This window comes from Myotis lucifugus, unplaced genomic scaffold, assembly GCF_000147115.1.
Source record: "Myotis lucifugus unplaced genomic scaffold, Myoluc2.0 scaffold_599, whole genome shotgun sequence".
NCBI lineage: Eukaryota > Metazoa > Chordata > Mammalia > Chiroptera > Vespertilionidae > Myotis > Myotis lucifugus.
In genome coordinates this window covers 28,798-52,321 of record NW_005871647.1, presented here as the reverse complement: position 1 = coordinate 52,321, position 23,524 = coordinate 28,798, and the positions used below count along the sequence as shown (strand labels likewise).

The 23,524-nt window shown below is 57.8% G+C and overlaps 1 protein-coding gene across 1 annotated transcript; it reads left to right on the top strand.

Moving 5' to 3' along the window:
• The first annotated feature begins 17,468 nt into the window (after positions 1-17,468).
• On the top strand, positions 17,469-20,593 carry LOC102442833 (neuropeptide S). The gene is made up of 3 exons (XM_023745880.1): positions 17,469-17,611; positions 17,710-17,812; positions 20,414-20,593. The coding sequence occupies exons 1-3, from the start codon at positions 17,469-17,471 to the stop codon at positions 20,591-20,593; spliced, it is 426 nt and encodes a 141-aa protein (XP_023601648.1).
• Positions 20,594-23,524: the final 2,931 nt, after the last annotated feature.

The window sequence follows — 23,524 nt, the reverse complement described above, 5'->3', positions numbered from 1 at the left end:
CTCTCATATCGATGTCCCTCTCTCTCTCCCCCCTTCTCCCTCCCTTCTCCTCTCTTAGAATGGAAAAAAAATGTCCTCGGGTAAGGATTTTAAAAATAATGATAAGATATTATTCAAATATCTACATCCCACAATTTGAATGTATACCCCAAAATGTTTACTGAATAATGTATCTCAAAGCTAATGATTAGCGTCAGTTGGGCACACATTTGCTCTATGAAGTGTTGTTTTATAGAAAAACACGCAGATTGGCCGACTTTTCGATCAAAGCACAATATTACCTCCATGTAAAACCCGGCCCTTGTGACAGGTCCCTTAAACACATTTATAAGGTTAGTCTTGTCCAGCTTCATTATTCTCAATCAAAGATGTCCGCTGCCCGCCCAGGCCACCTGGCTCCTGCAGGCAGCCGAGCAGGTGGATCACACTGCCTGTGGGGTCCGTGCGCACAGTAGGTGTGGCATCATCAGATGTTTCCCTCATGGCTCTTGGCCTGATGCTTGCTCACTGCTGCTGCATGTGCTACACGCACAGTACCACGTGGTCTATGCAGCATCTTCCCTAAGAAAGAGCATTCACCTGTGCTTGAATGCCATATGGAGACAATTATTTGTATCCTATATAATAAAAGGCTAATATGCAAATTGTCCCCTCCGGAGTTCTACTGACCAGGAATTCGACCATTCGCTATGACGTGTGCTGACCACCAGGGGGTGGTGCAGAACGAAGGAAGGGGGAAGGAAGGCCCCAGCCGGCAGTCGGAAGGCCCCTATTGGCGCTGATTGCCAGTCAGGCTTAGGGACCTTACCCGTGCACAAATTTTATGCACTGGGCCTCTGGTATTATAATATTTCATTAGCGGGAGCGTAGGTTGTAACTTCTTGATGCTACTCGTTTTCAAGGATTTTTAAAACACAGAAGTTCCTTTCGAAATTGTTTTAATTTGCAAAAGTGTCCATGAATCGAAACATTGAAAGACTGCTGCCGTCTGGAGTCCCTGCGTGTTCACTGGGCCACCTGTGCCAGGAAGGGCAACCTTAGGGGCGCTGCACACAGAAAGTGTCTACTCGTTGCTGGACAAGTGGAGCTGAGAGCTTGCATTCATTCTGCAGACGAGAAAGGGCGACGCTTGGCCCAAATGGTCGCGTTCTGATTGGCATCCTCTGAGCTCACCTGGGCGATGGCCGCCTTTGTACATGAAGGGAAATGTTTCCATCGACCTGGCTGTGCAGCATAAGGCAACAGTGGGAGGTGGGGCCCTTTCCTCTTGGTTTCCAGCTGCTGGCAACAAGTATCACGTGGTCGTTCACTCCTGGTTTCAGCTCCAGCAGCGCAGACCCGCAGCTACGCCCCCACTGCAGGCGGAGGAGAGTTTGGACTGAGAAGAGGAGTTTAACCAAGAATAACCATGGGTGTTTGGGCCCATGAGAGAATGTAAAGTGTTTTAAAAAATGTTTTCCTAAAGGGAACTTCACTTCCTTTTTTGAGGTGGTCACGCCATGTCTGTCACGTTCATAGGTCAATAGACATGAATAATCTCATGGTGTTGTCCTGTTGATTATATTACGAAGATGACTTCTAGGCGTCCTGAATATTGCGCTCCCGTCCACAGACACGAGTGCACCCCCCACCCCAGAACCCTCCAGAAGGGTGGGGGGATGCCACGGGAGAGCCAGCCTAGGACAATGTCCTCAAATTCTCTCACCAGAAAACGTCCCCCCACCATAGGAAGAGGCTAAAATGGTTCGTAAATTTATAACAAATCTGTTAACAATAAAACAACTCCTGTCGGACGGAACCGTGAGGAGATGCTAAGCAAACAGGACGCCCTCCTCCCCCTTTGCCCACTCGTTGCCGGGGGCTGAGGGTTGTCTCAAGCTCCGGTTCATTCTTAGCTCTGATATCAGATCGCTCCAGCCCCAACCAAGGAACCCAGCCGGCACTCGGGATCGAATCCCCGGATGAAACGGTTCATTCTCTCTGCCCGAGGCCAGGGGTGCTCTCCCAGGGAGATCTGTCTCGGTTGCTCTGTCGCCAAGATCTCCCTCGTCAGCGGAGGCGGCAGTGTCTCCCCAGAGAGCCCGTGGCCGCGCCCTTCTCTCCGGGGCGAGCTGTTTCCTCCCTGGGTTCCGTGTGGTGCTGGGAGGCCTCGGCGTTTCTAGGTTTTGAGTCTTCGTGGTGGGAGAGGCGGACGCGCATTTCCAGGATCGCAGGGATGGAGGGAGAGAAGCAGCCAACGTGCTGGCGCCTGCGTGTGCCAGGCCCTCTGGCCTCTGACAGTCGTCGTCCCACTTAACTGTCACCTTCACACTGGGAAGGGGTGTCATGACCTCCCGTTAGTGGGTGAAGTCAGGGAGGGACCTGGGCGCCCGGAATGGCCTCCGGGCCGTGTCACTCTCGGTGGCTAATAGCACCCTGGCTTCGACAGGCCGCAGGCGTGTGTGGACACGGTCAGTGCGCTGTTCCCGCAAGGCTGCCCCCCCTTCCCTCCCTTCCCCCCCCCACCCCCGTGTGGCCCAGGAAGGTGCTGCTCCGTACCCCGTCCCCTTCGGCGTGGATGAAAGGCTTAGACAGAGGAGAGGAGATGCTTAGCCGGCCTTTGTTTAAGATCCCAGCGCTTTATCTGGGCCGGAGCCCGAGGGAGCCCTGGTCACTGGGGCTTCGGGAAGACACACTCTCCCATTCTCTTCCCACCCCCTCCCCCCATGGCTCCTCTCCCGAGCCTCAGTGGGCCCTTCCCCGCCGCCCAGCCCCGCTCCCGGCCCCTCACACGCGTGTGTGCAGCGCAGGCCTTGTCCTGGCTTCAGAGGCACCTGCCCCACCCCCGGGGACAGCTCCCTGGGCTGCCCTGGGCCTGTCACGGTCACCTTGCTCTGCTCTCTCTCTCCACCCTCCCCACCCCCTCCGCCCACCGATGCCCAGGAGGCTGCGGGGCTGAGCCAGCTGCTCCCTCGCCCTCTGGGCTGGCGAGGCTGGCGGGTCGCAGGAGGTCAAGGTTGGTGGTTTCCTCCCCGTGCAGCTGGTCATCGGCTTCGGGTTACGGCCCAGTGGCTACAGCGATGCACTGGCTCAGGCCCTGGGGCTCCCGCTCCTCTGCCGCCGGGTGGTGCTCCCTCCTTGTCTCCCTTTCCTGGAGCTTCACCCCCCGCCCCCCGATGCCCTTAAACTCTGCCCATCATGTCACCTGCGCCTCACTGCCGTCCCCAGGGTCACCCTGATGGGTGTGACCTCAGCCCCCTGCTGACCATTTGATGTCCCCACTGGTCCTTACCTTCCCCCGCCCACCTGTCCCTTGTGCCCAGCCTGCCCTCCCACCCCTAGCTCAGGGAGTGGCCCCTCACCCCCACATGCCTGCTGGGACCTTGGGGCGCTCCGGGCTTCTCCCTCACCCGCTCCCCCTCCATCCACCAAGGCCGCCACGCTGCCCGCCCGCACCATCGGGCTCCACCTTCTCTCGTCTTCCCCTGAGGCAGTGGTTCTCAACCTTCCTAATGCCGCGACCCTTTAATACAGTTCCTCATGTGGTGGTGACCCCCAATTTCATTGTTACAAATTGAACATAATTAAAGCATAGTGATTAATCACAAAAGCAATATGTAATTATAGATGTGTTTTCCGATGGTCTTAGGCGACCCCTGTGAAAGGGTCGTTCGACCCCCAAAGGGGTCTCGACTCACAGGTTGAGAACCACTGACCTGAGGCTTCCTGACCCATCAGCACTGACGTGGACTGGAGTTTGCTAGAGATGTGGCTTCTGTTCCCGCCAGCCTGGCTTCTGTCTGCGTGGGCACGGTTCTCACACAGTCCTGCCGCCTGGCCAGCCCAGGGGCCGGGTCCTGGGCATCGGGAGGGTCCGGGCCAGTGCAGGTTCCACCCCAGAATGACGGGCTCGCTCGCGCAGATGCTCCAGCGGCCCCTCTGCCCGCTACTTGTCCCTCCTTGAAGGGGTCCCTGAGGTGCCTGGTTGTTCCCAGGCCCTGCCAACCCCCGCCCTCCCTTGTGCTTGACTCACCTGGAACAAGGAACAAGGGACCCACACTTGGCTCCCGGCCTTTTCCCACCCCGGACTCCACCCCCTGCTTCCCAAGCCCTGTCATTGGTCCCCCCCCAGCCTGTGATTGTCACCAGGGCCCCCCCCAGGCACCCCCCCTCACCTGTAGGGCCTCCACGAAGCCCACCAGGACAGGAAGGGGCAGGGCTTCCAGCCCCCCTGCGCGCTGGATGCTGAGTCCCTGTTTCCGGGCGTTTCCGCCTCTCCGCCAGCTTGTGGCCGCGTCCGTCTTCGTTTCGCGATGCTGTGGCTAACGGAGCACTTCCTCCTCGCGCTATTTTCTCAGTCTGGGAACCTTTGCCTGGTTGTTTATAACGGGAAAGTGTGCTCGTTGTTTAAAATGTAGAAGGACCGGCTTTTTAAAGGAAGCCACTCCCTTCAGTGCTGCCCAGAGAGGAGCCTGTGAGGGTGGCTGTTTGCCTCGCCAGCCTTTCTCGGCGAGCTCCGAGGATGCGGCTCTGTATGGACCACGGCCGGTGCTGGCAAGGATGCTCCACTTAAAGGCATCGCGTGTTCACGGCTCAGGGTCCGCGCCTTCTTCAGAGCTTCAGTGGGTGCTGAGCTGAGCTGCCCAGACCACCCAGGAGCAGGCACCTGTCTCCCCACCCCCTTCCCTCCCTCCCGCCCCCGACCCCCAAGTCCTTACGGGCTTGTTCTCGAGTGCCCTTCCCCACACGCCTCCCGGGGGCAGCCTCTGCGTGCGTCTCATTCCCAACATCCAGCCGGCTGGGTAGCGTCTCGCTGCCCGGATGGACGGCCCCACCTTTAATTAAACAGCTGTGTCCGCCTTAGACCCATGCGGATCATTTTCAAGGTTTCATTGTTTCAAACAACGCTGGAGGGACGCCCTGAGCAGGCAGCTCTGAGCCAACGTGAGATCGTTTCATGGGGCCAGCGCGGCAGGGTGCCCCGAGGAGACCCCGAGGGTCCCCCACTCTCTCGGGGGGTCTGTGAGGTCCGGGGGCTTTTCAGGATCATCCTCGGGTGTCATGTCCCTCTCTCCCTGGTCACTGCACTCGGGGTCGGAGAGTGGCTGATACCTGAGCAGGAGCTGAACCTGCAGGGAGGGTCATTGTCACTTTAAAGCAAAGAGCCAGGCTCGCTGAGCAGTGGCTGACGAGGCAGCGCCGTTAATGCTATTACAGCTCAGCCTCGTCCCCATCGCTCCGTATCCCGGGAGGAGCCAGGAGCATTTCTACCCCTGTCCCCCTCCCCCCAGTCCCCCAGTCCCGCTCCCTGGGAGCTCCGAGAGACTTCAGCGTGTGGCCCCTACACGGTGGCCCCCCAGATGCCGTACCTGCTAGACATTTCCTCCAAAACCAGCGGAGGGAGCTGTCACTTCACGGACAGCAATGACATGTGAGCTCTCAAGCGGAACTCGGAACTCTGCATCCGCCACCGCGAGCCTACAGCTCCCGGACCTGAACACGTCACGGACGAGATGGGTGCGCCTTGGAGAACTGTGACCGTAATGGAATGTGTCAGCATCCGGAGGGCCGGCGAGCCAACGTCTTTCCACATGGCCAGTCGTGATGGTACCGAGTCGCGTGTGGGAGAATCCAGTCACAGCGTCGGAGGGACCGGTGCGTTCGATGGAGTGAAGTTGGGAAAGTTCACGGGGCGGCGGGGGTTCCTGCTTTGACGGGGCGAGTAAACATTAAGATCCTGTATCTGTTGAGTGTCGGCGTCACATGGGAGAAGAACCCTCGACTTTCTGGCGAGACTATTAACACGTGGCCGCCTTTTCCACCCGGGCCTCTGCGTGCGCTGTTTTCTTCACATCCTTCAACCAGAGCAGCACGGCGCGGACAAGCACTTCTCTGTGACACAAACAAACAAACAAATGATAATATGGTGACTCTGAATCAGCACCACACAGGAGCTCCCGAACTCAAAGCCGACGAGAAGGTGACAGACGGCACAGAAGTGTCACCTGAGGGGCTGAGGTAGGAAGCGGAAGAGGAAAAGCAAGTAATCGCGGGAATCGATGCCGAATCCGCTACAACTGTCGTCAGGGGGATTCTAAGGACAAACTCAAGTAAACAAAACAGAAGGGAGCGGAGTTTAGAAGATTGAGGAGAAACTGTTATTACTTATGGAAGGACAGACGCCGCAGACGCACGCTGCCCAGAGCGGTGTCCTCGGGGAGGGGGATTCCAGCGGGAACTGGAAGCTACCAGAAGATGAGGCAGAGACACGGCCCTGTGATGACAGAAGGCTGAGCGTGAACTTGGGAGGAGCCACAGGAACTGGCTCCGGAGGCAAACTTGAGAGAGATGACCGGGAACTCACAGGCGAGGAGAAATAGGACGGACATCGGACAAAGGGAGGACAGATTAAGTAACTGCCCTGGCCGGGTGGCCCAGTCAATTGGAGCTTCATCCCGTACACCAAAAGGCTGCGGGTTTGATTACCGGTCAGGGCGCCTACCTAGGTTGTGGGTTCATCCGCAGTCGGGGAGCATATGGGCGGCAACTTTTCAATGTTTCTCTCTAAAAATATAAATAAAAAATAGCCCAGCCGGTGTGGCTCAGCGGTTGAGCAGCGACCCAGGAGCCAAGAGGTTGCTGGGTCTATTCCAGGTCTAGGTCAATCCCCAGGTTGTGGGGCTCAATCCCCAGTAAGGGGTGCACGCAGGAGGCAGCCGATCAGTGATGTTCCTCCCTCATCGATGTTTCTATCTCTTTATCCAAAAATCAGTAAAAACATAGCTAATTTTTTTAAAAATAAGTAAAATGTAGTAGAAACCCACTGGGTACGCCCCTTCGATCACACGTCACTCAGCCGCACCCCCACCCCCACCACTCCCCGGAGGCAACCGCTACTTAATGAACAAATTGTGGTGCAGCCACAGAGCAGAGCATCCAGCCATGCCAACACCTGCCTCAAGCCACAGCCCCGCCCGGATGGACGGCCGTACGCCAGCGCGCCGGCGCTCTGCACAGCGAAAGGCCCGTCCCTGTGTTGACAGGCGCACGGGTGCTGGCCTCCGTCCACGCGGGAGCTCGTGAGCTGACCCGTGGTTTCTTCCTTTGGGGACGCCCCCCGGTTCCCGCTGCCTCACTCGGGTTGGAATTCTTCGCAGGCCAACCTTGGTGTTTTCCCGTCAGAAACACAGCCGTCTCTCACACTCCATGGGCTGTAATTTCCACAGGTTAATATGCTTTGCACCAAAAATATAACGTGACTACTCTGCACCGAGCTGTACCAACTCAGGAACATAATGACTGCCGTGCTGTGAGCACCACCGAGTTGCTTCTCATTTGTGATCCTGAGTTATGATGCTGCAAAGTTCAGACAGAAGTAATTACACCCATGTCGTTAGGTTCAGAGCACTGCAGATTGTGGGAAATTGGAAAGCAGGATCCTGAATGTGCATATATTATGTTATCTTGTTTTCTCTCTTTCCCCGAGTCATTTATTTCTTTCCTTGCAAACTTTGATTCACTTAACGGCTTGTCTTTGATGAGTTTTTCTCTTTCCAGATCATATTTTAATTTTTTTTCAATTACAGTTGACACACACCATTATAGGAGTTTCAGGTTGCACACCACGCTGGTTGGACATGTATATAACTTACAAAGTGATCCCGCCAGGAAGTCTAGCGCCCACCTGGCACCATACATCGTTAGTACAATAACTAGAGGCCCGATGCATGAAATTCATGCAAGAGCAGGCCTCCCTTCCCCCGGCTGCTGGCACTGGCTTCCCTCTGGCACCCGGGACCTGGGCTTCCCTCACAGCCCCAGCTTCGCCCGGGAGGTTGTCCGGAAGGACGTCCGGTCTAATTAGCATATTATGCTTTTATTATTGTAGATATTGACTGAATCCCCCGTGCTGTACTTTGCACCCCCGTGACTATGCTGTAACTACCCATCTGTACTTCTCAAGCCCTTCACCTGATTCACCCGGCCTCCCAACCCCCCCCTCTGGCAACCATCAGTGTGTTCTCTGTATCTATGAGTCTGGTTCTATTTTGTTGGTTTATTCTGTTCTTCAGATTCCGCATGTAAGTGAAATCATACATGGTGTCAGTCTTTCTCTGTCAGACTTATTGCATTAGCATAACACCCTCCAGGTCCATCCATGCTGTCACCAATGGTAAGATCTCATTCTTTTGTTGGGAGACTAATATTCCATGGTATCGATGAGCACTTAGGTTTCCTCCATTTCGTGGCTATTGCAGATCATGCTGCAATGAGCATGGGGTGCACATGTCTTTTCAAATTAGTGGTTTGGACTTCTTCAGATAAACACCCCAACGTGAGCTTGGTGGGTCCTCTGGGAGCATATATTTAAATGAATAGGCGTGAGGTATGACCACTAGAGAGAATCAGCCCGTCCCTCGCTGTGCGTCTCCTCCGTGGCGCGTGGCGGGGCGGGATGGTTCTCCGCTGGCTTTGCAGACGCGTCCGCTGCGTGAGGAGTTGCCTGGTCCTTGTTCTTCCCCGGCAGCCGCTGAGGTACCCAGGTTGTGAGGGACGGTGGACGGAAATCTCACTTCAGAGAAAACGTTTTGGTAAGAGGTTCCGATGAGACACGGGGTCGACCCTTTCAAAGAGGAAGAAGGGGGGTCGATGAGCTGGTGGCTGCAGATCTCAGGCCACACGCCGCCCATGGTGACCTCTGACCCGCCATCCCCGGTCTCCCCGGGACACCTCTCGCTGTTCGCACGGGATTCTGGTTTTCCTTCGACCTGCGTGTTCTCTGCGGCCGAGTCCCTCCCCCGTTTTCCCAGTAAAGCTGCCCACGCGGGGCTTCTGCTTAAGCAGCTCAGGGCCCGCTCCCTCCGCATCCCACCCCCGGGCTTCAGACCAGAGTCCTCGGGCAGGCGCTGCTGGGTCCTGGGGCCTGGGCCGGGCTGGGTGAGGCTGCCTGTGTCCTTGCTGCCTCCTCTGGGTGGGCTCGGCCTTGGGTCCCTCCTGTGCGTCCCCTCCTGCGGGCGGAGCCTCCTCTTCTCCCTAAACGGGGGCCCTCGGGTCCTTGTCAGGCCCGTCCACTCCCATCCGGAGGGACAAGCACATCGCAGGTGCCTTCCTGGCCCACGGGACGGACGGGCGGGCGGGGGGCGCACACAGGATTCCAGGGTCCCGGACCAGAGCCCTGAGGTGCCCGCACCTGGCTGCCCGGCATGCCAAGGGGCCCGAGGGCAGCGCCACGCACCCTGGGGGCTGGGGCCACACCCCCCACACTCGCTCTGGAGTGCCGACCTCAGCCTTGGTCAGGGCGCCGACCTGCAGGGACCCACCTCCTAAATGCCCCCCCGTTGTCCGTGGTCTCGGAAGCCGTGAACAGCGGGGCAACGCGTTCTCCCCTTCGGACGAAACAAGCGAGTTCTCTCTCTAACCTGCTGGACATGGAGTAGCTCGGTGCCCTCAGCCCTTAGCCCTCAGACGTCAGATGTCAGCTTTTGATTTTCCAAGCGCAGGTCCCTGGAATGCAAATGAGCTGAGAGAGAGAGAGAGAGAGAGAGAGAGAGAGAGAGAGAGAGAGAGAGACTGCCTCCTGTGATAGCGCTCCGCATGCTCGCGACCCCTCCTGCTCCCCGCTCCTCTGACCCCTCATCGCTGCTCTGGGCAGGGGGTGGGGGAAACAGGGGAAGCCCTTCTTGCTGCTGGAATAGTGGAGGGAGGGAGCGCGTGAAAGGCCCTCAGGAAGAAAGAGACAGTCGTTGTTGTAGGGCCGAACTGTGGCCCCAAAGCCCACCCCGTCCTGATCCCTGCAGCCGGTGGAACCACCTGACGGGCAAAGGGACCTGGCAGGGGGGCGAAGTGGGGAGGTTGTCCCGGGCGATCCGGGCGGGCCCAGTGGCATCACCGGGTCCACGTGGAAGAGGCAGGAGAGATGAATCCGAACAAGGAGCCTGGACGATGGGGATGATGGTTGGAGTGATGAGCCCTCACCACAGGAAGGGGCCACAAGCCCAGGAATCCTGGCAGCCTTGGGGCTGGAGCGGGGAAGGGGGTGGGTTCTCTCGGGAGCACAGCCCGGCCCACTTCCCCTTTCTTCTCTTAGAGGCGCTTTTATTTATTTATTTTTAGGGAGATACGATTGGCGGATACAGCTGCGTCAGTTTAATGTGCGCATGCATTGATGTGATTAGATCCCGAAAGAGCTAACTGAGGCCTCCGTCGCTTCGTAACGATCACTTCTCTTCTGTGGGGGGAACAGTGAAGGTCTCGTCTCTTGGCCACTGGACGTTTCGACCGCAGGGTTGTTGGGCCTGGTCACCAAGCTTCGGACCAGACCCTCGGGACGCACCCAGCTTCAGGCGGTAAGTTTGTGCCCTGAAGTAGCATCTCCCCAGCCCCTCCCCGCCCAGCCCCGGGAAACCACCGTTCTCCGCTGCTCCCGAGAGCTCAGCTCTTTAGGCCTCACTTACAAGGGCGATCGGACCGCGTCTGCCTTCCTCTGTCTGCCTCCCTCACTGAGCACCATGCCCTCCCGGCCCCCATGTCATGGGGCCAATGGCAGGGTCTCCTTCTTTCTCCTCCCGACCATCCCGCTGACATCTTCGTTTTAGCCCCATGAGACTCGTTTTGGACTTCTGGCCTCTAAGGAAATAAGTCTGAATTGTTCCAAGCACTACACTGTGGTAACGCGGGTGCAGCTGCAATAGGAAAGTAACTCGTAATACATCCAATATCAGCCAGCGCACGGCCCGCGGGCGGGGGAGGAGCGCTCTCCCGAGTGGCTGCGAACCTCGGGCCGTCGGGCCTGGTTAGCCTCCGGTGTCTGCCTGTGGGAGGCCCTGGGAGGGTGTGTGTTGGATGAACGACAGCGTCTGCTCTGGAGAGGAACATCTGCGCACCGAGGGCCGCGATCTGTCACTCTGACAGCTCCTGGCCTCCGGTGCTGCGACATGTGAGTCCTCCTTTCTTCTCCGTCGTCTGGTTTTCAAGGTCAGAGCTCACCCGCCGCATGGAGGTCCTTCTAACCCAGGAACACGCTTCAGCCCAGCGAGGGCCCTTCCGGGCAAGCCGCACCTCTTTAGGGTTACTTACAGGGACGCGCGCGGGTCAGGCCTCGTCTGCCTTCCCTCCCTCCCTCCCTCCCTCCCTCCCTTCCTTCCTTCCTATTTTGAAAATATGTTTTTATTATTATTATTTTATTTATTTATTTATTTTTGAGAGAGAGAGAGAGAGAGAGAGAGAGAGAGAGGCTGGGAGAGATATAGAGAAAGAAACATCAGTGATGAGAGAGAATCATGGATCAGCTGCCTCTTGCACACCCCACATTGGGGATCAAGCGTGCAACCCGGCCTGTGCCCTGACCGAGAATCAAACCGTGACCTCCTGGTTCATAGGTCGACGCTCAACCACTGAGCCACACCAGCTGGGTGTCCTGCTGGCTTTTCTGTGCAGCTCTGAGCTGCCCGATCTCCCGGTGCAGGCCCCTCCCCCCTGTGCTGTGACTGTGCAGGACGGGGACCAGGACACGGACTGATCGGAGTTCCTGCACCCAGCACAGCGCTGCCCGCATAGCAGGGCTTTTCCCGACCGACGTTCTCACGCTCAGGGTGTCGGACTGGCTGAGGGAGGGGCTGGGTTCCCTCCTGCGTGTTCGCGGGTCCCTGGGCTCCTCCCTCCCGGCCCTGCAGAGCCCAGGTGAGTACATGAACCTCCTGGACCGTGTCGTCCATGTCACCTGCCGGCCCGTCCGGCCCCGCAGCCCCCTTGGCTCGGCCTCCCCCGCTGGAAGCCCCGCCTGTCAGGGCTTAGACGCTCGCAGGCCGCCGCCTGTTCCTGGTGCGACGCGTGTTGTTCGAAGGTTTCATTCCGAGGATAACGTCTCTAAATTGAGTAGCAAGATGGGTAGTTAGCGATTTGGGGAAGCCACAGTGAATATGCATGCACCCGCTAAGGGAGGTTTATTACGTATCTCCGACTCGCGCAGGCAGAACGGGGTGCCCGTGAAGTGGCAATTGCGACTCTGGATTTAGCAGAAATAACGATCCCAGATCTTAACCGTGTTGTCGTTAGGAATGAATTGACTATCATGCAAATTGCAGTGAGGAAATTCCCTTAACGATCCCCGGTATTTAACCAGAGCTCACAGATGACGTCCCCGACGAATCGACGCCGTTGACTTCTCCCCACACCTCCCTTTGACGTGTCTACTCCCCGGCTGCCTCGCCCGCAGGTCCTGTCTGGTCAGCTAAGAACCCACCAGGTGGTGTAGACGCAGGGTCACCCCGTCCAGGGTGGGGAGTGAGGGAGGCAGGCCTGGAACCGACAGGCACTGCCCCTTGAAACGCGCTGACTCGGGCTTACACTCAGCATCGCTGTGTGACAGGGAGTGACAGGGAGTGACAGCCAGTGCTCACAGCGTTCATCAGCTCCTGGGGGTGCCACCCAGGTTTTGGCCAACGTCGGGGTTTCCTCCAGCTGCTGCGCGTTGGCGAGGTGAGGGGGTCCCAGGAGGAAAACGTACAGAGCGTGTCTGTGCGAGGGGGTCCTGGGTGCACGGGAGCCGTGTCCCCGGCAGCAGGCCGTCTGTAATGCCCAGTCCGGGTGCCTCCTCACCCCCTCTTCCCTGGACTCCGGGATGAGTGGGGGCCGGATCGGGGGCATGGGTGGGAGGCGGTGGGCTGTCCTGGCTGAGCCGCCTGGGGTCCCAGCCGTCCACCTTCACACTTTCTCACAGACGGGGTGGGAGGACGGCGGCCGGTCTGAGCGAGGGGTGGACTGAATGTCCCAGGACGGTGAGCGCCCTCCCGCTCACCCGCAGGGCAGTGGGTTCGGGAGGCAGACGGTGCCGGCTGCAACCCACAGGACAGGAGCCGCCTCCGGGGAGAGGGGACGGTACCCGCCTTAGCCGGCTGATGGGCAGGCTCTGCCCTGGTGGCCTGGCTACGGGGTCCAGTCTCCACGCCCTGCCTTTGCCCTCCCGCCGGGAATGGTCCGGGGGTATAAAAGCGAAGGGAAGCCATGTCGAGGGAGTGCGTAAGCTCTCAGGAGCCAAGCACGTTAGGACGCGAGCTGCTCATTAGCAATTCCCGGCACAGACGTGTTTAAAGGGACGGCCAGGGCGGGGGTGCAGGTCGCTCTTCGGGCTCCACGTTAGGGGCCGTGTTCTGCGTGTCCCGTGACGTCGCCTGTCAGTGTCCCCGGGGTTCAGTCTGTCGGCTGCGCTGGGAAATGACGTGTTTCCCACACGCTCGGCGGAGGCTCTTTATTCCGGAGTGAGCTGAGCGGCCCCTCTGCCGAGTCCCTGTGTGACGCTGACACCGCTCTCAGGGCGGCTCCCTCAGCGGCTCCCCACACAGCCCGGGAAGCCGCGATCCACGCTGCAGGCAGACACATGCTGTCCTGCTGCACGCCCCGCCCCCCCAGAGCCCCCCCAGAGGCCCTCTATGAGGGGGAGGCAGTGGTAATGTGTAGATCGGCTGAATCGGGCTACTCTTCCTTGTTGTGAATCCTCACCCGAGGATATTTTTCCATTGATTTTTTAAAGAGATTAGGAGAGGGAAAGACAGAGGGAAACATCAATGTGAGAGGAACACATTGATGGGTTGCCTCCTGCACACGCCCCGACCTGCAACCCAGGTACCTGCCCTTGACCGGAATCGAACCCGGGACCCTTTGGTCTGCAGGCCGACGCTCTATCCATTGAGCAAGTCTTTACCAGCCTTTCATTGAAAAGAAGTAAAACAACCAGACATTTTTTCTGATACAAAGTGCAACAATATGTTTGTAGGCTGATGGCAGGAATCTACGAGAGAGAGAGAGAGAGAGAGAGAGAGAGAGAGAGAGAGAGAGAGAGAAGCAGCTCTCAGTTACCAGCGGGCAGGTTAGCTCCCATCCCAGGGGACACTGTGACTGGTGGTGTCCGGAGGCACGTGCAATTTTCACGCGGGGGTGGCGGTGCTGTTGGTCCGTAGAGGCCAGGGATGTGGCTGAGCATCCTCTATGCCCCGGCTGCTCCCGACCCCCTGGGACCCTCAGCCCACATGCCTTCAGCGCTGCCGCTGGGACCCGTGCGCCAAACGGACGGGGAAAGTGGCCGCATCCCCACGCTCGGCCGCCCCTGCCGGTGTCTCTGCCTTTCGTGTCCACAGAACCTGCGTCTTCAGCGCTGGGCCCGCTCTGGATGCCGATGTGCAAACCCCACCCGCGCCGTGTCGGGGGCGCCGTGAGTCCGAGCAAAGCTTCTTTCCATAAATGCACCTGCGTCCGCAAAGCCTCCCTTTCCCGACGCCGCAGGAAAGCCGCCAGTGCACCGAGCCGCCTGCTCCCTTAACTGTACTTTCCGAGGGGAGCAGTTGTATGAATTAAGAAGCAGTAAAAGTAAATTGATTTCCCACATATGCTGAGAGCTGCAGGGCGTAGTGCGCATCATAATTAGGAGCGAGGGATTCAAAGGTAGAGTTTTTATTTAAAAAGACACCAACATTTAGAATCACCCTGAACGGACGACCTTCACCAGCCTGTCGCCTGTCTCCTCACAGTCGTTTGCACACAGTCCCAGTCCCGGTTCCGCCCGGAGCGCGCCCGGCAGCAGGAACGGCGGCGCCTGCAGGAAGCTCCGGAAATCAGGAACAACAGGGCCTCCTGTATCTTTTCCGTCCAAAGTCCGTCTGATGGACATGCCAGAACCTCGGAGGCGGGACTCCGCGTGTCTCTCAGCTCAGGGTTGGCCAATGAGAAGCAAAAGTCCCGAAGGCCGTGTCCTCACTCCGCCTTCACGCGGCTGTCGTGAGGGAGCCCGTGAAAAGGGCGTGTGTGACTCCAAGCCGGGGACAGCGTGACCAAGAAGAGGGTGAACTTTTAATGAGGAAAGTCCTTTAAATTCCAAGGCTGTGCTGAATGCTAACCTGCCCTTTCGGGGTTGACAGTGGGTCTTCGCATGTTCTAATCGCATCACAAATATCTGTCACACACGTCACCCCACAGGTGCAGTCACCATGGCGGCGGCCCAGTCCGGGCAAAGCCCTGGGAGCCTGTGCTGGAGGCCCCTGACGCCAGGTCCACTCCCCCCATCATAGGCCCACAAGTCACCCCCCAGTCTCAGGCATCCAGGGCCCAGCATCTATCCCCTCCCCACAGTCAAAGCCTGGTTTAGACGGTCACGGGTTAAGGCGCGTGCGATCTGGTAGCTGAGCCAGGCGTCCTGATCGAGACCCCCAGGAAGTGAGGAAAGGCTCAGCTCGGGTTCCTCGGAAACCGGGCCTTGATCGGCAGTTTGGGAAGGAAGCCGAGACACCAGAGCTCGGATGTCGGGGCCACTCACAGGACCCGAGCCCGGCCCTCTCTCGGGGCTGCCCGCCTGGGCCTGGGCCTGTTGTTAGTTAGCTCCGATGCAGACGCCGTAGGACTGGGGAGACGAGCAGGGGAGCAGGGGGGACCCGCCGTCTCACTGAGGTCCAGCAGAAGGACAGGGCGTGGGGCCGGGCTGGGGATGATGTGTGAGAACTTTCAAGTGACAGGGTGGGCAAAGGGTTCCAAGAGAGCCACAGAACAGAGAGGGGAGGGGGAGAGAGGAGAGCAGGAGAGAGAGAGAGAGAGAGAGAGAGAGAGAGAGAGAGTTGGTGGGAGAAGCCACATGGGGCTGGGGTCAAAGTCTGGCGCTGCCCTTCACACTCAGTGACCTGGCCAGCTGGGAAGACGGTGAGCTGACCCGCCGTCAGCAGCTGTGCGGGGTCAGCAGACAGCAAGCACCCGTGAAGGCTGATCTTTATTCTCTTGTATTTGGCCTACGGCGTGTTCGTCAAGCATTTTTGGTTAAAATGACTGGTTTTTGTCTAGGAGGGTGTTTGGCTTGTGTAACTGGGGTGTCAAGGAGAGAAATTACTTTCAAGCATGGTTGGATCCCAGAGTCTGGCCACATCACCATCAGTCTCAGGTGCGTCCCCTCCTCCCTCCCTCCCTCCCTCCCTCCCTCCCTCCCTCCCTCCCTCCCTCCCTCCCTCTTCATCTCTGGGCTCTAGGGGGAGGTGAGGAGGGGATGTGGGACTGAACTGAGTCTTAAACTTCCAAACGATCCTCCTCTTTCTAGTGCCACCTGCTTCACATCCGAATATAACTGATTCCGCGAACGCCTGTTGTGGGCCCGTCACTAAATCACCACGTCACTAGGCACCTTTCTCAGACCTCCTCAGTCGACAGCTCATCACGCAACGAGACGTGGTGCTGCCATCTTCCCCGCGTGCCCTTTCGTTCTGATGTGTTCACTGCGTCTGGGTTCAGGGGGAGCCCCGCCGTCCATGTGGGCGTTCCGTCCCTCGGTCTCTTAAAGGCTCCGTATCTCCCCGCCAGTGTGTCATCTCACACCGTGTCCCCAGCAGGACTGTGACCACAGGGCTGGATCCCATGCCCTGCTCCCCGTTTGCACTCATTCTGTGACCTGGGTCCCTTGAGAGTCCGGGTCACCTGTGGTCGGCGGCCTGGGCCTCGGTGATTGACAGCTACATCCTCCAGAGCGGCAGTTCCCAGAGAGAGGGAGGGCGGCCCGACCAGGAGGCAGCAAACATCAGACCTCAGCAGCTCTGTCCCCCAAACGCTCCTCTTGAGGAGGCAAGGATTTTCCTCAGTTGCTTTGGATTCAACAAATGCCGGCTCCCTCCCTCGCCCCAGGAGCACCAGGGATCCGAGCAGAGCGCGCCCTTGACGCCTCCCTCCACCGTGAGCCTCAGCCACCCGTCCACACGCAGCCTCCGCATCAGTGTGCTCATGTGAGCGCCCCGGCAGTGCAGTTCCCCAGACTCCCCCGGAGCGGCCACGGCCTGGAGGAAAGGGGGCATGACTCTGGGTCGTGGGGGATGTGCGTGGAGAGGGGTAGAGACAGCGCCCTTCCTTCACGTGAGCGACTGACGGCAAAGAGCGGGGGCGACATCTGTTTCCCGGCTTTAGCCTCAGAGTCCTAAGGAAGGAGGCCTGCCCGGCCGGCGTGGCTCAGTGGTTGAGCGTTGACCTGTGAACCAGGAGGTCAGGGTTCGATTCCCAGTCAAGGCACCTGCCCAGGTTTTGGGCTGGATCCCCAGTGTGGGGCGTACAGGAGGCAGCCGGTCAGTGATTCTCTCATCATGGATGTTTCTCTCTCCCTCTCCCTTCCTCTCTGAAATCAATAAAAATATATATTTTTTTAAAAGAAGAAGGAAATCTGTTGGAGAAGATACACCACAGCGCAGATGTGCGCTCTCTATCTTGCAAAGGTTCCCTCTGCGTGAGTCTCTGCCTGGACCGCTCATAGAGACCATGTCACCCTCAGGCGTGTTGGGACTCAGAGGGGAGCGGACTTCCGGTCCCTTGGAGACCGTGATGCCGCCCAGAAGGCGCTGCTGCTGGGGGACAGTTGCTAACGGCGCCCTTTAAAGGGAGTCAACCGCTGGCAGCTTCATGCCAACGCCGGTGCGGGATTGTCCTTTTCGAACTTGACAAGAACAAAAGGCCAAGGCTGGACCAATTAGTCACGGAGGATGGGACGTGATGGCATTTCTACTCCTGAACTTTCCTGCTATAAAAGGGCCGCCGAGGAGACGCGGAGACGCCACAGCCAGTGCGAGGGGCTCGCCAGGGAAGCCTCCGGCCTGCAGCGATTCGGAGCGTCCGAGATGATCAGGTAAAAGACTGCATTTCCCCCCCAAAATGCTGACTGTGTGCATGCTGTTTAGAGATGCTTTTCGAAGTTAGTGCTGGCCTGAGTGATACTGATCCCAGGTGGTTTTTTCTACTTTGCAGCTCATTAAAATTCAACCTTGTCCTCGTCCTGTCCGTCTCCGCGATGCCTGTGTTTTGGTGCTACCCCACCCCAACACCGAAGGTGAGCGTTCTGCCTCCATTTTTGAGAACTGAGTGGATGAGGGGACTGTCCAATGCCAATTCAAACTAATTGCCAGGGAGATATGACAGAAAAGTAATTTTCTTATTGTTAGAGCTTTTAAAGAAAAAATATATAAGTAAAGTCATAAAATTAGTAAAAATAAGCATATATGTGACAATAGGCAATACCGGAATATCATGCAGTGTGCTTGGAATTATTTAGAAGTTGGCCACTGGATAGGACAGTATTTATTTCACTGTAAAATGTAAATTGCTTTGCCCATGACAATTTACTCATTCCACAGCATCCACACATAATCAAAGTGAACATGTGATCATTGAAATGATGTACAGATGATGTATTATAGAATTGTGCACCTGAAGCCTGTAGCATTTTATTAACCAATGTCACCCCAATAGATTCAACTTTTAAAAAAAACACAAAAAAACAGAAAAACTACAATGGTTCATTTTTCAAAAACAGTGAATTTCCTAATTTTGCGATAATGGTTAACTTGTTCAGATGTAGAATGTAGATAAAATGTCAGATCTCAGTCAAATATCACATAAAATATTAATTCCTAGATTTATTCAAGAATATCAACTGAGCTCCTAATTATAGTCATCCAACTGCTCAGGACATCAGAAGCCGCAAGGCCTTCTTGGAATTTTTATACCATCTCCACATGAGATCTTTGTTGCTTTATGTCAGTTCTTTATTTGCAATTTTAAAATAGTTTTTGTTCCCTAGTGTTTAGTGCTTTAGCTTTGCTTCACTAAACTTCCCCTGGCACCCTGGGGTTACTAAAATCAATGCAATTATGAAACTACCTTTAGATGCCACGTAAATGGTCAATAACAAATACATGCCCAGTCGTCATGTACATCACTGGAGTTCTCACTAATCTTTGCGTTTGTGTCCATTACTCTAGCTTCCTTTTGCCTGTTGTGTTGCCTGCATCCGCCCAAATGTAGTCACTGATTCTGTCAGGCCCCACCCGATGGAGTCGCTGAGTCCCCAGCCATAACTTGGTGTATTTCCTCACGTGTCTTCCTAACGACTTTCCATCCTTCCCCCGAAGGTGCGGTCCGACACTCCGGTTGAGCGAGAGGCACTGTGTGCAGTTTTCCTTTTTAATGAAGCGCGCACGTCCCTCTCACGCGCTTGCGAGCGCTCCCTGTCCAGCTCTGCCCCCTGCATGTCTGCCTCTGCTTCTGCCGTGACCTCCCTTCTCATTATAAACCATCGTGTAGCCATGGCGCGAGTTGGCGGCTCAGGTGACTGTGCTGCAGACCTGCGGCTCGGGCGTTTGGAATTTCTGCGGGAACGTCCCCAGGTCCGCCCTCGGGGGGCTTCTGCCATATGAGCCGCTGATGAGTTCTCACCCGATTCCCAGATCAAAGGAAAACAAAAAACAAAAAAGCCATCTTTCCCCAGGAGCCGGTGGGCGTGGTTTTCCTGGGAGCTCCGACTGGGGAGCCTTCATCTTCCCCGAACCCCTTCAACCCCCACCCCCCCCCACCCCCAGTCATGGGCAGAGGGCCGGGAGCTTCTATGCCTCTGGCCCCATTTCAACTTCCAAAGTCCCCCAAACCCCAGGGAAGGACAGTGTGTGATTAGTACTCTGTAGTCTGTTTCTTCATTTGTAATAAAAGCGCGCACTCCCCTTCCCCCCTGTCCATCGTCCAGTGAAAGCCGTGGGCTTGGAGTCAGGTGCCCCGACTCCAGTCCCTCTCCACCTCCGAGCCTGTAACCTGCTCATCCCAGGGCGGGTACCACTGAGGCGGCGACCCGCTCACAGAGCCTGCGGAGGGGCTGACCGGAGAGAGCGCACCCAGAGCGCGCAGCACCAGGCCAGGCACACGCCCTCCCGTGAGTGGAAAGTGTGTCGTTTTGTGCTTTGCTGTGTTGTGCTGCCTCCGAGGCCACAGAGGAGAGGACACAGGACAAGGGTGGAAAGTTCTCACCCGATTCTGGGTCACGCCAGCCCCGTGTCCTGGGACACACCCTTTGCTCTTGAACGTGGCTTCTTCCCCCACAAGGTAGGGGCTGAACCCCAGCATCACGATGGCAACGTGGGCTCTGAGACTCAGACTTCTTTCTTCCCCACCAAGCGCCCCCTTCACTGACCGCGGAGCCCCAGACGAAGACCCGAACCAAAGGCCAGAGGCAGAGACGCCTCCGTGTAGGTAGGGCGACGCCTCAGGGGGAGCCCGGGCCAGCGGCTGGGACCCGCCCGAAGGGAAGCCGTCCCAACTGGAAGCTGGAGTTGGGTTGTCAGGGATCGCTTCTCTCGGTGAAATTTAAAAAGCGTTTCCCGGGCTCATTAGCGCCACTCAAAAGCTTCCCCATAAAGTGATCGTGACAAGGTGCCTCCGCCGGTGCCGGAGAGCCACGCGACCTGCGGGTGTGACATCAGACAGGAGGGCAGGTGGCTGCAGATAGGACGCTGAGTCTAGAGAACCTCTACGTCCTATTTAACAGCAATCTCCCCCGACAGGGGTTGGGTCTCTTGGATTCATGGCCGTGAGATCCTGACAACGGTTACTGTGGAAATAAACGTGTAACTGCAGCCGTTTCTCCCTCCCCGTCTGCCCCCAGGTGTCCGGGACCCCTGACTACGCCCTCCTCCTGCTGGGCTGCTGCCGGGCCCGGGCGGGGCCGGGCGAGGGACTGGACGTCCGGAAGCCGCTGTTGGAGGAGGCGTTTGCGAAAAGGTCCTTCCGCAACGGCGTGGGCACGGGACTGAAAAAAACTCCCTTCCCAAGAGCAAAGTCATGAAGGCGTGTGCAAAGGACGCTGGGATTGCACCTCCAGCGCCGTAGAGCGTGTCTCATGTGCGAGAAATCAGTCACACCTTCACCCCACGTGTTGGTCTGCTCTCTTAGTACCCTTTCCCCTCCTCCCTGGTCTAGAGTAAATGAGGTTTTAAAAAGTATTTACCGCCTCCAGCCTCCGCTGCCAGACATACACTGTTCCTGGGGCCCATTATAGCTTTCCCGAGGGCCAGCGGACACATTCGCTCTGATCTTCAATTGGCCGGAAAGGATGCGTCTTTTTACCCAAATGGCAGTGCTATGGCTCTTTCCCTGCCCGTGATCCTGTGCTCGCATGATCCGGGATCACTTTCTTTTCAATGTGGCTTCTGAAACGGCTTAGCGAGGCCAGTGCTTCTGGGACGCGCTGTCTCCCTTTCTAAGAGTCTGGTGACATTCACCAAAGTGCGCCGCCGCGGCCCCCCTGTATTTCTCTCCATCGAGGCCAGAGCGGCATTGCCCTGCTGATGCAACCCTGGCCGCCTGCCTAGCAAACATATTCAGACATGGATCGATGTTTTGTCTTGGAAATTTGTCGTTTCAAAATCTTAAAACAGAAATCCCACCAGTAAAGGTCATGAGGCAGACGGACGGCTGGGTGCCCAGTGGTGGGTGGGTTGGAACTGGATCTTTGGGGAGTCAGTTCCCCAAACTCTGCTGATCGGCCCCATCCCCCCCAGGAAAGCTGACACCCTCCCATAGCAACCCCTGACACCCTTTCTAAAATACTGCTGCTGCCTTGCGGAGGTGTTATTTCCGAAGCATAACATTAGTAAGCGTGCACACGCATGTTCGGCTCTGCGACACGCGAGCGCATCCTAACTAAGGAGCCGCTGCCTTTCCTCTTCACTACGCGACGCTCACCCGTTTCCCGGACCGTGTTCTGTCAGGGGGTCCGCAGCTCCGGGGGCACCTTCCATGTCGCCCACTTAGCCCGTGGCGTGCCCCCCTCATGCCCGCTTCCTCCAGACCTGCCAGGGGGGTCATCCAGCCAGTGGCCCCGGGATCCTGTGGAACATAATTGTGAACGTGACATCCCGTCACCCTTGTCCTATCCCCCTAGGGGAGGGGTTTACCATGGGAGATGGGGGTCACAGGGGCCCCTTTAGAGTCTGCCTGTCACAGGAGGGGTGGGTGGGGGACTACCCGGCTGTGAGAGGCCACCACCTGTCTCCACGCTGGAGCCGAGGACAGAGCAGGAACGGCACCCGGGAGCCGCACCCCACAGGGCGGTGCTGGAGGGGAGAGTCTGCGAGGAGCCTCACCAGCAGGGTCACGTGCGTCAGGCCAGCTGTCCGCCCCTCGTGTGGCCGGCCTGCCCCCCGTGTCCCGTGGAGCAGCCTGGAGCTGAGACTCAGATGTGCCGGTTCAGGCACGTGGTGAACAGTAAGTATTGGGAGCCCCTGTGTGCCAGGCCCCGGGCGAAGGGGGGCATGTGAACTAGCTCATTCCCACGCTGCCGTAAGCACAGAGGCCTTCCTCTGCGCTGGGCTGTCAGCCTGGGTCCCAGGGAAGCCTTAGGAGCAGGGTCAGCGCCTGCCCAGGGTCGCTGTAGCAGCAGAGCCAAGAGGGGATCCAGGTGGTCTGGCCGCAGAGATGGGGCGATTCCACCTCGGCCTCTGGAACCCGCGGACCTGAGAGAGACCCTCTCCCGGGGGTGCTCAGGCGTCTGAACGGCACAGGCTGGCTAAGAGGAGCTGGCCGCTGCCCGGCCGGGGTGGCTCAGTGGTTGAGCGTTGACCTATGAACCAGGGGGTTAAGGTTTGATTCCCGGTCAGGGCACAGGCCCGGGCCCCGGGCTCGGTCCCCAGTGTGGGGCGTGCAGGAGGCAGCCCGTCAATGTTTCTCTCTCCCTCTCCTTTCCTCTCTGAAATCAATCAAAATGTTTTGTTTTGTTTTGTTTTAAAAAGAAGAAGAGCTGGCCAGGCTCGAGTCCGGGGGGCGGGGGCTCTCAGAGGGTAGGCAAGTAGGAAAGGCCTAAAGGAAGGTGTGCCTGTGGTTCGCGCCACGCGGGGATGCGGAGAGAGCAGCAGCCGAGAGCGACTGGATGGGGCTCCAGCGGGGAAACTGGGCCATAGGGAAGGTGCTGCCTCTGCCCTGGGTCAGCGCCGACGGGCTATTGTCAGGGACCCTCCCGGAGAGAACAGACGGGCATTTCCATCTACGACCATCCCGGTGCGAACGCGTTGCTGGAGCGGCCAGCCCGGAGGAGGCTGTGCCCTGTCCCCTGCACACGGGGGAGGCGGGGTGGGGGGGCTTCCCGCATCCGTGGGCAAGTCGTCAGTCATTATTTACACGAGTTGCAGTCACTGCCCAGGGAGGAAGGTCCCGGAGTCCTGTTTCCTGTCGCCGATGGGAACCTCCGGGTCCATGAAAGAACCACGGGTTCCGGTGCTTTCACAGCCTCGAAAAAGCAAGGTCCGTGGCTCAGCATCGGGCCCGGTCCCTCTCCAGCCGCCTCTGGCTCCGGGAGCCCGTGTGTGCGGCCGAGTCATTTCCAAGGGTCCTTGTATCGCTTGAGACGTACAGGCTTTGGATGTAGACACATCCGAGCTCCAGTAGCATCCCGTACGGGACTGCGGCCATGCGCCCGGCCCTCCAGCCTCGGCGGCCCCTCTGTGAGACGGACCCCATGCTGAGGTGGGCGGGAGGGTGAGATGATGCGTGTTGGCACGTGGCACAGGGCTGGTCTCAGCGTCCCCGCAGTGGCGGCGGCGGCTGCAGGGGGGCTGTGAACAGCCCACGTTACGATGGCATGGAAGCCGGGTCTGTAACTCACACTCACAAATTAAGTCGGTAAAGAATCGGAGGCCGCTACTGCTCGCTGGTGATGGAAATATAAATTGGATCCGATCCCCAGTGTGTTGCTGAGCTAATGGAGATGCTTGTCTGGCTG

Excerpts from the sequence above, each read along its gene's own strand:
- LOC102442833 (XM_023745880.1), top strand. The coding sequence starts at position 17,469 with ATGGGACGTGATGGCATTTCTACTCCTGAACTTTCCTGCTATAAAAGG. Across the intron at positions 17,612-17,709 it reads GGAGCGTCCGAGATGATCAG|GTGGTTTTTTCTACTTTGCA; the intron begins GTAAAAGACTGC and ends TACTGATCCCAG. Across the intron at positions 17,813-20,413 it reads ACCCCACCCCAACACCGAAG|GTGTCCGGGACCCCTGACTA; the intron begins GTGAGCGTTCTG and ends GTCTGCCCCCAG.